Source organism: Aquarana catesbeiana, linkage group LG06, assembly GCF_042186555.1.
Source record: "Aquarana catesbeiana isolate 2022-GZ linkage group LG06, ASM4218655v1, whole genome shotgun sequence".
In the NCBI taxonomy this organism is placed as follows: Eukaryota; Metazoa; Chordata; class Amphibia; order Anura; family Ranidae; genus Aquarana; species Aquarana catesbeiana.
The window spans coordinates 245,494,541-245,512,848 of NC_133329.1; the positions used below are offsets into that span (position 1 = coordinate 245,494,541).

Genomic DNA, 18,308 nt, shown 5'->3' on the forward strand with positions numbered 1-18,308 from the left:
CTTGCAGTTTATGCACTTTAACCACTTCAGCCCTGAAAGGATTTACCCCCCTTCCTGACCAGAGCACTTACAATTTGGCACTGCATCGCTTTAACTGCTAATTGCGCGGTCATGCAATGCTGTACCCAAACTAAATTTGTGTACTTTTATTCCCACAAATAGAGCTTAGAGTGACAATTATTATTATTTTTTTTTTTTTTTTTTTTTTTTTTTTTTGCACAAAGTTGTCACTAAATGATATATTGCTCAAACATGCTGAGCATATGTGGAATTACACCCCAAAATACATTCTGCAGGGATACCACATGTGTGGGACTTTTTGGGAGCCTAGCCGCGTACAGGGCCCCGAACACCAAGCACCGCCTTCAGGATTTCTAAGGCCGTAAATTTTTGATTTCACTCCTCACTACCTATCACAGTTTCTAGGCTAGGCTAGGCTCCCAAAAAGTCTCACACATGTGGTATCCCGTACTCAGGAGAAGCAACAGAATGTATTTTGGGGTGTAATTTCACCTATTCCCATGGCATGTTTGAGCAATATATCATTTAGTGACAACTTTGTGCAAAAAAAAAAAAAAAATGTGTCTTTTTCCCGCAGCTTGTGTCACAAAATAAAATATTCCATGGACTCGACATGTCTCTAAGCAAATACCTTGGGGTGTCTACTTTCCAAAATGGGATCATTTGGGGGGAGTTTGAACTGTCCTGGCATTTTATGCACAACATTTAGAAGCTTATGTCACACATCACCCACTCTTCTAACCACTTGAAGACAAAGCCCTTTCTGACACTTTTTGTTTACATGAAAAAATAATTTTTTTGCAAGAAAATTACTTTGAACCCCCAAACATTATATATTTTTTTTTTAAAGCAAATGCCCTACAGATTAAAATGGTGGGTGTTTCATTTATTTTTTTCACACAGTATTTGCGCAGCGATTTTTCAAACACATTTTTTTGGGGGAAAAAAACACACCTTTTTTTTTCAATTTTAATGCAGTAAAACACACTATATTGCCCAAATGTTTGATGAAATAAAAAAGATGATCTTAGGCCGAGTACATGGATACCAAACATGACATGCTTTAAAATTGCGCACAAACGTGCAGTGGCGACAAACTAAATACATTTTTAGATTTACAGAGGAGGTCTACTGCTAAAATGACTGCCCTCGATCTGACCTTCGTGGTGATACCTCACATGCATGGTGCAAATGCTGTTTACATTTGACGCCAGACCGACGCTTGCGTTCGCCTTTGCGCGAGAGCGGGGGGGACAGGGGTGCTTTTTTTATTTATTTTTTTTTTTTTTATCTTATTTTTAAACTGTTCCTTTCATTTTTTTATTTTTTTATTTTTAATTTTTATTGTTATCTCAGGGAATGTAAATATCCCCTATGATAGCAATAGGTAGTGACAGGTACTCCTTAGGCCATAGATGTTTGGAGCCGCTCTGGTCTCTGATCAGCTCTATGGTCAGCTGACCGAATCACCGACTGCATTCTCAGGTTCCCTGTTGGGACAGGAGAGCCAGAGAAAAACATGGAAGACTGTCGGAGGGGGAGCATTCCCTCCCACTGCTTGTAAAAGCAGTCTAGAGGCTAATTAGCCACTAGGATTGCTTTTACATGAAAGCCGACCGCTGGCTGAAAAGAATGATACCAAGATGATACCTAAACCTGCAGGCATCATTCTGGTATAACCACTCAAAGTCCAGCAACATACCAGTACGTTGCTGGTCCTTGTTGGGCATATATTGTAAACTTTTTTTTTTTTTTTTTTTTTTTTTTCATGCAGCCTGTGAACGAAAAAAAGGGATTGATCGGTGGGTATGCCCACCATTAGAATACCTCCCTTCATCCACCCACTTCTAATGATGGGCATACATGCACCGTATATATATGCCGATGCATGGGGGCATCCTCCCGCAAAAGTTAGGAGCAAATCGCTCCTCCACTCTCTGCTGCCCCCAAGCTTCGGCATATATGCTGAAGTATGTAACTGTGGTGGTGAAATCACCTCAGACAGCGCTGGAGTCATGGCTGATTGTATTTTGGGAGCAAACGCTGTTGCTGTCAAGATAAATAAATCTGCGCTGCAACTGAATGACGTACCTGCTAAGCAAATAATGGTTAACAATAAAACAAAGTAACATTACAGTATAACAGTAAGACTTACCATACCTGCAAAGCAAATACAAAAAAAACATAGTAAAAAATAAAACATTTAACGCAACCTGTGCCTAAAATATATATATGCCGAAGCATGGGGGCGTCCTCCAGCAAAAGGTAGGAGCAAATCGTTCCTCCATTCACTGCTGCCACCACGCTTCGGCATATATGCTGAAGTATGTAACTGTGGTGGTGAAATCACCTCCGACAGCGCTGGAGTCACGGCTTTATGTATCGTGGGAGCAAACGATGTTGCTGCCAAGATAAATAAATCCGCTCTGCAGCTGAATGGCGTACCTGAAAACAAAAAAATGGTTAATAAAACACAGTAAACAGTAAAGTATAAAAAAATTGCATATCTGAAAAGCAAACATGGTAAAACATAATAACAATAAAACATTGCAGTAAAGAAGCAGAACAATAGAGAGAGAACAATAAAACGACAACTATTTTTGTTTTTTTATTTTATATTTTTTTGTGATTTTTATTTTTTTTTTACTTACACTTTTTTTTTTTTTTTTTTTGCAACTATAACTTTTGTAACTGGTACCAGGTTCGGGTCTCTCAAAATGTGATGGCATCTTGGGAGACCCTGTGTTAGTGTGCCTAGTCTGTGCAGTGCTGTACCCTACGCTAATACTCAACTAGTGAATGGTAGCGTTCAAAACATTCACCAATGCATAGACCAGGATTGTCAGGACAGGAGGGACAATAATACCGGGTGTCACGCCTATATCTGCGCTTGCTGCAGACACGACATCTTCTTCGGGGGGGCTCGTTTGGTAGGGGTACTCGGGAGGACATAAGGAAAATGCTTCTCATGCAGCCAGCTTACTGCATTTGGTTGGGGAAGGTGAGGTGGAGCACCATCTGGATACTGAAGGGCTCTGACGATCTCTTCCTGGAATTTAAGGAAGGATTCAGTCCGTCCTGAAGCTCTGTATAGCACATAAGCATTCAGCAAAGCCAATTGAAATAAACAGACACTTTCTTGTACCAGCGTCTGGCGTTATGGGCAATTAGGTACGGCTCCAACAACTGGTCATGGAGGTCCACCCCTCCCATATTTTGGTTATATTCGTGGGCACAGAGGGGTTTCTCCACAACACCAGTCGCCGTAGTAATTTGGACCGTCGTGTCTGCATGAAGGGAGGTAAGAATGAAAACATTCTTATTATCCCTCCACTTCATAGCGAGCAAGTTATTACGCTTGAAGCAGGCTCTCTCCCCCAGCCTAAGACGGGAATCTACAAGTCGCACGGTGCCACATGCTCCAATCTGTTGATCAAAAAGGTGACTAAAAATTGTCCACGTACAAGTGGTACCCCTTTCCGAGTAAGGGTGACACCAATCCCCACACAATCTTGCCAGCGCTTCCTATGTAGTCAGGGCAGTTTGTCGGCTCTATGTGACTATCTTTGCCCTCGTAAACCATAAAACTACATGGCCCTGTCACAGAGCTTATACATCTTGACCTCGTATCTGGCACGCTTGCTGGAAAGATACTGTTTGAATGACAAGTGGCCAGAAAACTTAATCAGGGACTCCTCAACGCAGACAACTTGATGGGGTGTAAACAAGTCTGCAAAACGTTGGTTGAAGTGGTTTACGAGGGGCTGAATTTTGTAGAGCCGATCGTATTCAGGGTCTCCACGAGGACGACAGAGTTCATTGTTGAAGTGCATGAACCGCAAAATCTGCTCGTATCGTGCCCTGGTCATGGAGGCAGAGAACAAGGGCATATGGTGAATTGGGTCAGTGGACCAATATGACCACAACTCACTCTTTTTAGTTATGCCCATGTTGAGGGAAAGGCCCAGAAAGAGCTTAAATTCGGGGACCGTAATTGGTCTCCAATCTCTGGCAAGGGAGGACTGGGGAATAGTGGCGATGTGTTGACCAGCGTATAAATTGCTTTGGTCCACAATAGATCTATAGAGATCTTCGGTGAAAAACGGCGAATAAAAATCCAGTGGCGTAAAATCAACTGTTTGCACATGAATGCCGGGTTGGCCAGTATATGGGGGAAATACGGGTGCTGCAGAAGTGGTGGGTTCCCAATTCGGATTGGCGAATGCAGCAGGAAGGGCACTATGGGCACGACGGGCCTGTGTTCGTCTTCTTGGTGGCAGTGGGACACTACTTGTGCTTGCCAGCTTGAACTGCACTTATGGGACTCGCCACGTCACCAAGTGTTACTGCAGTGCTGGATGTACAACCAGGGTGTACTAGGCCGCTGGTGCTTGCCAGTTCACCAGAAGGAATAGCGGCGCTAGTACTGCTCTGCTCCATACGAGGGACCTGCAGTTCTTGCACATCAAGGACAGAAGAAGTTCGGGGTCTGGTACGCCTGACCTTGGCAGGGACCACAACTCCGTCAGAGCTATCTGTCATGGAGCCGCTGTCCTCTACAGGATCGTATTCTGAGCCTGAATCTGACAGATGAGTGACTTCCTCTTCACTATCTGTCATGCTCAGAAACGTGTAGGCCTCTTCACTAGTGTACCTTCGATTTGCCATTTTGCCATCTAAATTTAGTGGTACACTAGTGAGACGCACAGGCAAAAAAGCTCCTTACTGTTAGCGACTGTATCAAAACGCTACCAACAAAAACTGTTAGCGATCGCAGGGATCAGGCCTGACTCTGCGAACGCTGCAGTTATGTGTGTTTAGTGTTTGTAAGTGACAGTGATCGATACTGCACTTGGGTGAGCTGGGCAGGGCTGGGCCGAGGGGCAAAACGCAGGTGCTAGCAGGTATCTGGGCTGATCCTGCTAACACTGTGTTTATGGGAACCCTAAACTGCTGGGGATGCTAGTATAGATCTGATCGGATCAGATATTGATCCGTTCAGATACTATAGCACTAAGGGAGGTGTATGCTGCGTGCGTGGGTGTTAGCGGTACTGGCGCTAACCTGACGCTGCCTGGGGCGACGCAGACCTTATCTGACCCTAAAACTTATATCACCGCCGGGCGATTAGGGGGTTAAACCTTTATAAGGTAATAAACGGTGGGTGCCCTGAAACTTTAATAAATGAACTAACCAGCGTCACCCGTAACAGTTATACGGTGATCACTGGTGAAAGGGTTAACTAGGGGGCAATCAGGGGGTTAAAACCTTTATTAGGTAGTATATGGGGGTCCCTGACGCTATAAAACACTGACGGCAAACCTATATACTTGCCTCCCTAACTAGCGTCACCTGTGTCACTAATACAGCGATCAGAAAAACGATCGCTTAGTGACACTGGTGACGGGGGGTGATCAAGGGGTTAACCTTGGTTAGGGGGGTATCCCAGACCTAAAGGGGGCTAACACTAACTGCCCTACCACTTTTAAGTGTCACAAACTGACACCAATGCTAAAAAAAAAAACAAACTGCTATTGGTGTCACTGTGACAGGGGGTACAGGGGGGTGATCGGGGGGTGAAATGTGTGCCTAGTGTGTTCTACTGTTAGTGTAGTGTTTGGTGCACTTACCCGCGGGAGGCAAGTAACGTACCCATACGTTACTTTGCCCGCCCGTGCCATTCTGCCGCAGTATATCTGCATGAGGCGGTCGGCAAGTGGTTAATGACTGAACTCTGTCATCATCAGGATGACCCTGAATTTGATCGGCTCCGCAAAATTCGGCCCCTTATAAACCACTTCAACCAACAGTTCCCAGCCTTGTTTATTCCCGATTAAGTTGTCTGCGATGGTCCCTGAATAAATTTTCTGGCTGCTTGTGTTTCAAACAGTATCTCCCCAGCAAGCGTGCCAGATATGGGGTCAAGATGTGTAAGCTCTGTGACAGGGCCACAGGTTATACATATAGTTTTATGGTTTACGAGGGAGAAGATAGTCACGTGGAGTCCCCTAACTGTCCAGACTACATAGGGAGCGCTGGCAAGATTGTTTGGGACTTGGTGTCCACTTGTACATGAACAATTATTACGCAAGTGTCATGTTTTAGTTACCTTTCTTGATTGTGGAATTGGCGCATGTGGCTCCGTGCGATCTAATCGCTGGGGCTTCCCCAAATGGATTCCCGACTTAGACAGGGGGAGAGAGCCTGCTTGAGAAGTAATAATTTGCTTGCAGTGAAGTGCAGAGATAATCAGAATATTTTCGTTCTGTCCTACCTTCACGCAGATACGACTGTCCAAATTCCAACGGCGACTGGTGTTGTTAAGCCCCTCTGTGTGTCCACGATCACAAACTTAATATGGGAGGGGTGGACTTCAACGACCAGTTGATGGCACCGTACTTAATTGCCCGTAAGGCCAGATGCTGGTACAAGAAAGTGTCTGTTTATTTCAATTGGCTTTGCTGAACGCTCATGTGCTATACAGAGCTTCAGGACGGACTGGATCACAGCCCTTCTGTTTCCAGACGGTGCTGTGCCCCAACTTTCCAATGCAAATGCAGTGAGCCAGCTGCATGAGAGGCACTTTCAGAAGTCCTCCGTGGTACCTCAGGCCACCCCAAAAAAGATGTTGTGTCTGTAGGAAAGGCGGATACAGACGTGACAGTGAATGTTTCTGCCGCTATCACACACTAGTGGTGTATTAGCATAGGGTACAGCACTGCACAGTCCTACGGTACACTTTCACAGGGTCTCCAAAGATCCCATCGCCATTTTTAGAGTCTCTCTCTCTCTCTCTCTCTCTCTCTCTATCTCTATCTCTATCTCTATCTCTATCTCTATCTCTATCTCTATCTCTATCTCTATCTCTATCTCTATCTCTATCTCTATCTCTATCTCTATCTCTATCTCTATCTCTATCTCTCTCTCTCTCTCTCTCTCTCTCTCTCTCTCTCTCTCTCTCTCTCTCTCTCTCTCTCTCTCTCTCTCTCTCTCTCTCTCTCTCTCTCTCTCTCTCTCTCTCTCTCTCTCTCTCTCTCTCTCTTCTTGTTACTATGCTTTATCATGTTTGCTTTGTAGGTATGTAATTCTTTTATACTTTACTGTTTACTGTGTTTTATTGTTAACCATCATTTTCTTTGTAGGTACGCCATTCACCTGCAGCACTGATTTATTTATCTTGACAGCGTTTGGTCTCATGATACATGAATCAGCGACTTCAGCACTGTTGGAGGTGATTTCACCACCACAGTTAAAAAAAAAAAGGTGCATGTATGCCCATCATTAGAAGTGGGTGGATGCAGGGCTGTATTCTAATGGTGGGCATTCCCACAGATCAATCTTTTATTTGTTCAGCCCATAGGCTGCATGAAAAAAAAAGAACCTTACAAAATATATGCCCAACAAGGACCAGCGACGTACTGGTATGTTGTTGGACTTTGAGTGGTTATACCAGAATGATGCCTGCAGGTTTAGGTATTATCTTGGCATTGTTCTTTTCAGCCGGCGGTCGGCTTTCATGTAAAAGGTATCCTAGCGGCTAATTAGCCGCAAGACTGCTTTTACAAGCAGTGGGAGGTAATGTCTCCTCCTACTGTCTTTCATGGTTTTCTCGGGCTCTCCTGTCCCACCAGAGAACCCGAGAATGCAGCCAATGGTTCATCTGCTGACCATAGAACTGATCAGAGGCCAGAACAGCTCCAATCATCTCTATGGCTTAAGAAACTGGAAGCTACAAGCATTTCATGACTTTGGTTTCGCAGAATATGAACAGCGCCATTGGGCAATTGGGAAAGCATCTTATAACACTGATCTTGGCCCCAATTTTTTCAAAAAAGAGTACCTGTCACTACCTATTGCTATCATAGGGGATATTTACATTCCCTGTGATAACAAGAAAAATGATTAAAAAAAAATGGAAGGAACAGTGTAGAAAGAAAATGAAAATAAAAATGAAAAAAAAATAAAGCACCCCAGGAAATAGGTCATAGGTAGAATCCTTGACCTTCTGCAGATTGGGTTAGAAATAAAGCTGGCCTTGAGTATTCAAAGGACAGGTCTCAGCCTTATCAGTATTTTTTTAACGACCACTTGCTTCGCATTCTCTGGTTCATAGCTTTATTCAGGGAGTAATGCGGCTTAATCCTCCGGTTAGATCACCCCTGAACCCTTGGGACTAAAAAAATAGCGCTTTTTGAGCCGATACGACATATTCCCTTGGTCCTTTTTTTGACAAGGAAACTATTTTTTTCTGGTAACCATATCTTCTGCAAGAAGGGTATCAGAGTTGGCTGCTCTTTCTTGTAAAGAACCATATTATTCTTATTATTCACAAGGATAAGGTAGTATTGCCTCCTCATCCTAACTTTTTAACGAAGGTAGTATCAGGTTTTTACCTAAACCAGGATATTGTTCTACCTTCTTTTTTTTTTCCCCAGAACCCTGTTCTATGGAAGGAAAAAATCACATTATCAAAGTCTACTTAAAGGCGACTGATCAGATTCGGAAAACAGATGTTTGTTCGTATTGCCTGAAGGTCCTAAAAGAGGACAGGCAGTATTGAAATCTACTATTTCTAAATGGATTCAACAAGTAATCAATCAAGCTTATGGTTTAAAGAGGTACAGTATCTCACAAAAGTGAGTACACCCCTCACATTTTGTAAATATTTTATTATATCTTTTCATGTGACAACACTGAAGAAATTACACTTTGCTACAATGTAAAGTGGTGAGTGTACAGCTTGTATAACAGTGTACATTTTCTGTCCCCTCAGAGTAACTCAACACACAGCCATTAATGTCTAAACTGCTGGCAACAAAAGCAAGTACACCCCTAAGTGAAAATGTCCATATTGGGCACAAAGTGTCAATATTTTGTGTGGCCGATTATTATTTTCCAGCACTGCCTTAACCTTGTTGGGCATGGAGTTCAACAGAGCTTCACAGGTTTCCACTGGAGACCTCTTCCACTTCTCCATACTGGAGACCTTGCGCTCCTCCACCTTCCATTTGAGGATGCCCCACAGATGCTCAATAGGGTTTAGGTCTGGAGACATGCTTGGCCAGTCCATCACCTTTACCCTCAGCTTCTTTAGCAAGGCAGTGGTTTTTCTTGGATGTGTGTTTTGGGGTTGTTATCATGTTGGAATACTGCCCTGCGGTCCAGTCTCCGAAGGGAGAGGATCATGCTCTGATTCAGTATGTCACAGTGCATGTTGGCATTCATGGTTCCCTCAATGAACTCCCACCACCATGCCTGACTGTAGGCAAGACACACTTGTCTTTGTACTCCTCACGGGTTGCGGCCACACATGCTTGACACCATCTGAACCAAATAAGTTTATCTTGGTCTCATCAGACCACAGGACATGATTCCAGTAATCCATGTCCTTAGTCTGCTTGTCTTCAGCAAACTGTGGGCTTTCTTGTGCATCATCTTTAGGAGAGGCTTCCTTTTGGGACAACAGCCATGCAGACCAATTTGATTCATTGTGCAGTGTATGGTGTGAGCACTGACATGCTGACCCCCCACCCCTTCAACCTTTGCAGCAATGCTTGCAGCACTAATTTTGTCTATTTCCCAAAGACAACCTCTGGATATGACGCTGTGCATGTGCACTCAACTTCTTTGGTCGACCATGGCGAGGTCTGTTCTGAATGGAATCTGTCCTATTAACTGCTGTATGGTCTTGGCCACCATGCTGCAGCTCATTTTCAGGGTCTTGCCAATCTTCTTATAGCCTGGGCGATCTTTATGTAGAGCAACAATTCTTTTTTTTTTTCAGATCCTCAGAGAGTTCTTGGCCATGAGGTGCTATGTTGAACTTCCAGTGGCCAGTATGAGAGAGTGAGAGCGATAACACCATATTTTACACAACTGCTCCCCATTCACACCTCAGACCTGGTAACACGAACGAGTCATATGACAACGGGGAGGGAAAATGGCTAATTGGGCCGAATTTGGACATTTTCGCTTAGGGGTGTACTCACTTTTGTTGCCAGTGGTTTAGACATTAATGGCTGTATGAGTTATTTTGAGGGGACCGCAAATTTACACTTATATACAAGCTGTACACTCCCTACTTTACATTGTAGCAAAGTGTCATTTTTTTTCAGTGTTGTCACATGAAAAGAAATAATAAAATATTTTCAAAAATGTGAGGGGTGTACTGACTTTTGTGAGATACTGTAGATTCCACCCTCTCAAATCAAAACGCACTCCACTAGGGCTGTTAGTGCTCCGTGGGCAGTGCATCACTAAGCCTCCATGGCTCAAATCTGCAAGGCTGCAACTTGGTCTTCAATCCATACATTTACCAGATTTTATCAGATAAATGTAAAAAGGCATGAGGATATTGCCTTTGGGGGGCGTAGTGTGCTGCAGGCAGCAGTATAACTCCTCTAGTCTCATGTTGCCCTAATTCTGTTGTGTCTCCCTCCCCTTAGTTGGCATTGCTATGGGACATCCCACATAGTTGCTACTATGGCCCTGTGTCCCATGATGTACGATTTAAGAAAAAAGGATTTTTATAATAGCTTACCTGTAAAATCCTTTTCTTTTGAAGTACATCACAGGACACAGGGGTCCCGCCCCTCTTTCTAGTATACACGTGTATTGCTTTGCTACAAAACTGAGGTACTCCCGGTATGGGAGGGGTTATATAGGGAGGCAACTTCCTGTTTAGGGTGTGCCAGTGTCCAGCACCTGAAGGTGGCCTATAACCCACATAGTAACTACTATGGCTCTGTGTCCCGTGATGTACTTCAAAAGAAAAGGATTTTACAGGTAAGCTGTTATAAAAATAGTAATTTCACTCCTCACTACCTATCACTGTTTCGGAGGCCATGAAATGCCAAGATAGCACAAAACCCCCCAAATTACCCCATTTTGGAAAGTAGACACCCCAGGCTATCTGCTGAAAGGCATGTTGAGTCCATCGAATATTTTATATTTTGCCACAAGTTTTGGGAAAATGACAAAACATTTATACATTTTTTTTTTTTTTTTTTTCACAAAGTTGTCACTAAATGATATATTGCTCAAATATGCCATGGGTATATGTAAAATGACACCCCAAAATACTTTCTGCTGCTTCTCCTGAGTACAGGGTAACCACATGTGTGGGACTTTTGGGCAGTCTAACTGCGTACAGGATCCCGAAAACCAATCACTGCCTTCAGGCTTTCTAGGACTGTAAATTCCTGATTTCACTCCTCACTACCTATCACAGTTTCGGAGGCCATGAAATGCCAGCATAGCACAACCCCCCCCCCCCCCCCAATGACCCCATTTTGGAAAGTAGACACCCCAAGCTATTTTCTGAGAGGCATGTTGAGTATTTTGCAGATCTCGCTTTTTGTCACAAAGTTTTGAAAATTAAAAAAAAAATAAATAAAAAAAAAAAATAGGATTTTATGCCCTTAGAAATCCTGAGGGTGGTGATTGATTTTTGGGGTCCTGTACGTGGCTAGGCTCCCAAAAAGTCTCACACATGTGGTGTCCCCATACTCGGGAGAAGCAGCAGAATGTATTTTGGGGTGTAATTTTTCATACACCCATGGCATATGTGAGCAATATATCATTTCAGTGACAACTTTGTGTAAAAAAAAAAAAAAAAAAAAAAAAAAAACACTTATAACTTATGCCAAAAAAATTAAATATTCAATGTGCTCAACATGCCCATCGGCAAATTCCTTGGGATGTCTACTTTCCAAAATAGGGTCATTTGGGGGGGGGTTTGTACTGCCCTTCCATTATAGCACCTCAAGAGATAGCCAGCCATAAACTAAAAGCTGCGTAAATTCCAGAAAATGTACCCTAGTTTGTAAACGCAAACCAATAAATATACGCTTATTGAATTTTTTTTTTTTACCCGAGACGTGTGGCTGAATGCATTTTGGCCTAAATGTATGACTAAAATTGAGTTTATTGTCTTATTTTCTTCTTTTTTGTTAGAGAAAAAATCATTTTTATTTTTTTTTTATATTTTTCAAAATATTGGTCTGTTTTCATTTATATCGCAATTTAGTTTGGGTATAGCATTGCATGACCGCACAATTACCAGTTAATGAAGCGCAGTGCCAAATTGTAAAAAGTGCTCTGGTCATTAAGGGGGCAAATCCTTCCGGGGCTGAAGTGGTTAAGTGCTATATATTAGTGGTTATTATATAGAAAGATTAAAGTGTATATTGTAATTTTATAGATATGTTTGTAATATTTGATATTTCTTTTAATAAAAATGTATTTCCTAAGAAGAATAGGATAAGGTTACAAAACAAAGCCTAATGGGCATACCCAGGCTTGATAAAATAAAGAAAAAACAAAACAAGCAATCTAAGTAATTAGCAACCAACCTAAGGCAACCACACTCGAAACTGCTGATGTGCCCCACACATAAGTCAGGAGACAACTCTCCCAAAGTATACCAAGCTAAATCAGTATAAGATAAAAGGGAGCAAGGCAGAGTTTAAATTATGGTGGCACTACTGTTGAGACGTCAACTCTGTCCAAATGGCCCATACCTTAGAAAATGTATTAGGATAACCTCTAAATTCATATTTGAATTTGTACAAAGGTATCATTTTATTATCAACGGACTTCCAGAAGTCTAAAGTAGGGGCCTGAGGAGATTTCCATTTTAAGGAGTATAGCCTTATGAGCAGTAAATTTAAGGAAGTATATTCCGATGCATTAGAGGAGATCTTCACCCCCAAATATTTGGCAGTGTGAGTCTATCGCAATGGCAAATCTGGGTCAGCCAGAACACCCGCCTCTCGATCAATTGGGACTTGTCCCAGTTGACTCTTATACCCGATAAAGAGGAATAGGAGGAAATTAAGGCCAGCGCTTCCTTAAGGGAAGGACCTGGGTCATTCAAAAAAAAAAAAAAAAGAATCATGTCATCGGCGTATAACGCTACTTTTTCAACAATGGGGCCAACCGGTATACTTTGTTTAAAAAAAAAAAAAGGTAACCGTTATACTTTTTAATAAGTGGGGTGTTATGTATGGTTTGGGCGATAGGTTCCATCATTAGTGAAAATAAATAAAGCTGGAGACAATGGGCACCCTTGCCTAGTCCTTCTACCAATGGAAAATGGCGCAGATAGCTCACCCCCCAGATTATTCTCTGCTAAGGGAGCTTTGTAAATTACCTTTAATGTAATTGCGGAAATGTGGCTCAAAGCCCAGTACCTCCAACACAGTGGACATGTAGACCCAATTGACAGAGTCAAAAGCTTTAGCTACATCTAGCAGGAGCAGGACTAAACCCCGGGAATCCTACTCATTTGGGGGGAGCTGCAACTGTGTCAAAACCCTGCGTAGGTGAAAGTCCGCTTTTGTTGGAGAAAAAAAAAACCAGAACTCTCCATGTATGGTTGTATACATTGCAAGGTTTTTAACAAATGCCTTCCTTTGCAGGGACTAAAACCGACTATTGCCTTTATTTCCTCAGACTGTTAAGTAGGTTGGTCTGTCTGCTAAAATTTATATATGTTTCTAGGTGCTGAAAAAGAGAAAACGTGCATCTATGCATTCCTATAGATGTGCAATACCCTTGCCCAGTATATCTCCAGGAGCGCAAGGCTTACTGTAGCTAACCTAAAGAAGTTAGGAATGACTGGCATTAGACTTGTACCTCTTTTCAGACTTCAGGGCAAATCAATGAGCCAGTCACACATGTAGGATGTACATTTTTTGGAATAATTTTGTATGCAGTTTGCAGAACATTGCCGGTGTTGTCTTGGTGGCAAGAAAGCAACATATAATTTCAGCTTTTTGGTAAAAAGAGGTTATTTTTTAATAAATGACAAAATGATGGTTTACAGTTATCTAATATACATTTTATTTTGTGGCTATAGATTTGGACATTAGAAGAAGGGGCTATACCCTGAAAATTTGTCCTGAAAATGTAACTGTTTGTAAAAATAAAGACAGAGACCGTAATCCATTATGATGTAGTTTTACAAAGCGTGTAAAAGTGAGCTTTAAAAGTGTCAGAATTATTTTAATAATCATAAATCGTTTACCAATCGGTTTGACCTTTATATTGATCATTAGATGTGGCAGTGGGAAGTTGTATATTTTCGCTTAGAATGGGACTTTGTTGTGTAAATAATATGTCTCCTTACAGGAAATTAAACAGAACCAGATTCTAGAAGCCAAGGTTTTTCATTCTGAATATAGAACTGGAATTGCAGTATTAACGGGAGCATTGAACTTTACTCTGACTTCAAATATTGATGACCTAAAACTACGCCGGATGCCAGAAATGCCAAGTAATGTGTAGCTGCCTGTGTGTTTTTTTCTGATCGGTCTTTTATAGGCATTGGGAAAGTGTTTACATTGTTTGTTTTGTCTGTTTTGCAGATCCTAAAGTTCCACCATCTTGTTGGACTATTCTTTTTCAGGACAGGATAACATTAATTTTGCTAGCTATAGGCAATGATTTGTACCTGCTGGATAACACAGCATGCTCTGTTGTAGTAAGTAAAACCATTTTTTTTTTTTTTTTAATCAATTTAACCTTTTACTTAGTGCTTATCAGGTTGCCATTGGTTCTTCATTATCCAACCACAAATTGAGGCATGTTGTATTGCTTAAACTGCAGGGGACTAAAAAAAGATTCTATTTCAAATATTCAAATTTTTAAAATTTTTTTATTCAAAGTGTTTATAATGCTGAGAGAAACATAGAGGCTCCACCAATAATTTATCATCCTAAAAATGCTGGTTGCATGACGGTGATGCTCTCCCCGTGGCTTCAAAACTTTGTGCCTTTGAGCCCAAGAGAAATATACTGATAAGCATTTTTGACCTTCCTGATATGCCAAAATTGTTTTGGGCCAGTGATTCAGAAAGTATTGAATGAAAAAAGTCAGCAACATCCTTGCAACTCTAGTATTTTTTAGAAGAGGGTCAGAAGCACAGTGGCTAAATTGTTAACACTTTTGCCTGGCAGCACTAGGATTGTTGGTTCGAATCCCAATCACGGCACTACCTATATGGAGTTTGCATGTTCTCCCTGTGCCTGCGTAGGTTTCCTCTGGGTACTCCAGTTTCCTCCCACACTCCAAAGACATGCTAGTAGGTTAATTTGATCCTCTGTAAATTGGCCCTAGTATGTGTATGTATCAACGTAAGTTAGGGAGCTTAGATTGTAAGCTTTGTGAGGCCAGGGACTTAAGTGAATGTACAGTATACTGTATATTTAAAGCGCTGTGTAAATTGTCAGTGCTATATAAATACCGGTAAGAAATAAATAAATGGTAGCCACTTGTATCAATCACCCGGAGGTGAAAGGCATAAGATGTCTATCAAACAATGCTCTACTTTTCTAATACTAGTGAAGTTTCCTTATCTTGTATGGCAAAATTGGCATTTGTATTGTCTTCTCAAAACCGGAGCAGCAGGAGCTGTAAGAGGTTAAACTTTGGTGGACATTTTGTCTTTGTCTTTTTCAACCTCCTACTTTTTGTTCCAAATCGGCAACGTGTTTGCATTTTTCTAAAAATATGCCACATTCTGTCAGTACTATTAAAAGGCAGATCACTGTTTTTTAGCTAAGCAGTTAGCAGGCATTTGAAATGTGCCAGAAATTGGTTGTCATTTAATCTCCTAAATGTATCACATTGCAGTGGACTTTTTTTTTTTTTTTTTAACATTAATTTTACATTAATATGCCCTAAATGTATGCTGGTCCATTGCATCGTAAAGGAACTTTCAGGTGACTCCATATATTTTTTTTTTTTTCTACAGACTCTTCCTGGAATGAGCCCAATGTGTGGAGCATATCTTCATTTTTCTGTTTCTTTTCATCATAAGTATCTTGCAGTCTTTACAGACAGTGGATACATTTGGATGGGAATGTCTTCACTCAAGGTGAGCAAAGTATTTGGAAAAAATTTATAGCAATGTTCTTCATATTATGAACAATTTTTCTGTTTTGTGGTAAATGATTAAAGCCCAAACTATGGGCTTGGATTTACTGCGCCCAATATTCACTTCTGCGCCATTTTTATTTTTTTATTATTCAGATATTATCTTTGAAAGTTTTTTTCTTGCTTAACAAACAAATAAGAACAAAATCAAAACACTGATCCAAACAGTAAAAACATTAATACATTAAATTCGTCAACATATAAATTAGCCCAAGACATTAACAAATGTGCAAAAAATATTCATAGATATTCAGAAAAATTCTGCCATTTTCAGGAATATGCACACATGCTCCGAAGTACCCAAAAGCACTCAGAAGCACCCATAGACACTCAAAGGCACCCAGATGTACTTGAAGCACCCGGACGCACTCCAATGCACTAAAGTATTTAGGAGCATTCTAAAGCACCCAAAAACAAACCCTCAAAAACAGTTAGAAATACCCCAAAATATTGCAGAGCAGATAGTATATAAATCTTTTAACAGGTCCCCCCCCCCCCAAAAAAAAACACCCCTAGTATTAAACATGGACTCAAATTGAAGTTAGAATGGAAGGTGACAATCTGTTTTCTCCAAATCCTTTCAAATTTCCAGAAGGTGTTGCTTTGAACATAAGTACGTTTTTCAAACAAACCCCTGCACCATTTAAAAAAAAAAAAAATGCGCATACATACCCAGTACAGGTGTCTTTGGTCGGGTAACATCACAGGTCCTTTTTGCCCTCCATTACTACAGTGGTGGATGAATCCTAAATGCTGAAGACAGGAGCACCAGACATTCCCCTGCGAGTTCAGGGAAAGAGTGCGCCCTTGATGTGCTGGGCTGTCATGAAGTGGGCTAAATGATACTGGGAACACCATCTTGTGGAGCTGGCCTGTAGTGTTTACTTTCTAGTTCAGTGTGTTTAATTAGCTGCAGGGGGCTCTGAAGGTCCAGGGCCATTGTCCATTTCTATGGTTACCAGACCAGGAGGACCCCTTCAGGGCTATGCCCACCGTGATGGATGAAGCCTGGAGCTGTATTAGGCCCAGCTTCTTGGATAAGGTAAGACAAGGTTTACATGTGTATTTACACTGGTTCCTAACTTTTACTAACACATTCCGCAGTGTGTAGCACATTATACGGTTTTATAGACAGGGCATTTTGGTGTTGTTCACTTTATTGTAGTACCCCCTGTGATTTTGTTTCTAATGTTTCTCGGCACAAGCAATTTAAACTTGCAATTTTTTTTTTTAATCCTCCTCCTGGGGGATGAGGTAACTGCATAGTACTTACCAGATGATGCCTTCCTTACCCCCCTTTTTTTCACCCCTAATACACACAGCACGTTGCTGCACTCCTGAGGCCATCTTCTACAAAGTCACAGCCACAGGAACACAGTCAGTGCTTGGTTTATAGTTGCTTTCATATCTGGTTGCGCACAACCCCATCTACTCCACACTTCATAATCATGAGTCACCCACAGGGGACCCCCTTATTTAGCAATAGCAGATATCGGGCACAAGGGAGCAGGGACAATATGGCTTAAAGCGGGGTTCCACCCAAATTTTGAACAATATCTGTATGTATTCTCTTCCTTGCCTAGATGCTGACATGCCGTTTTAAAAAAATTTAAATCGCCGTAATTACCTTTTTATTTTTCTATTCTCCTTTGCACTTCCTGGTTCTCCTCCCGTGGGAGTAGGCGTGTTTCTAGCCTCTCCCAGACTCCTGGGAGCTAGTCTCAGGCTTCCCAGGATGCCACTGAGCATGTGCGGGAACGAGTGGTGAATGCTGGGAGCACAGCATTCACCACATCCAGGAAATAAATGCTTGTGGGCTTCAAATGCCCACAATGAAGATGGAAACCGCCTGCAGTGAATAATATAAGTTATTCTTTCCGACGAAATCTGACACAGGCAGACATATTACACACAATATGTGAGTATGTAATGCTGAGAAGAAAAGTTTGTGAATGAACTCAAGAAAAAAAAAAAAAAAAAGATAGGTGGACCCCCGCTTTAATAGCATGTGTTCCACAGATGGCCTACAGGAAACTGTAACCTCTACTCTGGGTGATAATGGCTGTTCCATTGTCCCAGAGCAATGTCCTATTATGACACTGCTCCCATTATCTGACTTTGGCTCACTTTCAAGCATGCAATATGTGGCCTGTCTGACAAAATTAGAGTTCTCTGCAACTGTTTTAATTCTTTTGAAAACTCTCTATACTTCTAGAACCTTTGGTTTTCTGAGTCCAGAAACTCTAACGTTCTCTCTGCCCCCTGGTCCTGTTGAGCATAAGTGGAACCGTTTTTCTATGAGCATATCTGGAGGAAAGTATTGAGGACTCTCAATAGCAGAGATTGCG

At 41.7% G+C, this 18,308-nt stretch overlaps 1 protein-coding gene across 2 annotated transcripts in view; it reads left to right on the forward strand.

Annotated features, from left to right (window-relative positions):
• VPS16 (VPS16 core subunit of CORVET and HOPS complexes) overlaps nucleotides 1-18,308 on the forward strand; it is a 265,631-nt gene that overhangs the window by 40,975 nt on the left and 206,348 nt on the right. For both annotated transcript variants that reach the window (XM_073633127.1, XM_073633128.1), the window contains 3 exons: nucleotides 14,155-14,299; nucleotides 14,391-14,506; nucleotides 15,779-15,901. In XM_073633127.1, the coding sequence (XP_073489228.1) occupies nucleotides 14,155-14,299; nucleotides 14,391-14,506; nucleotides 15,779-15,901 (384 nt within the window). The remainder of the gene's footprint in view (nucleotides 1-14,154; nucleotides 14,300-14,390; nucleotides 14,507-15,778; nucleotides 15,902-18,308) is intronic.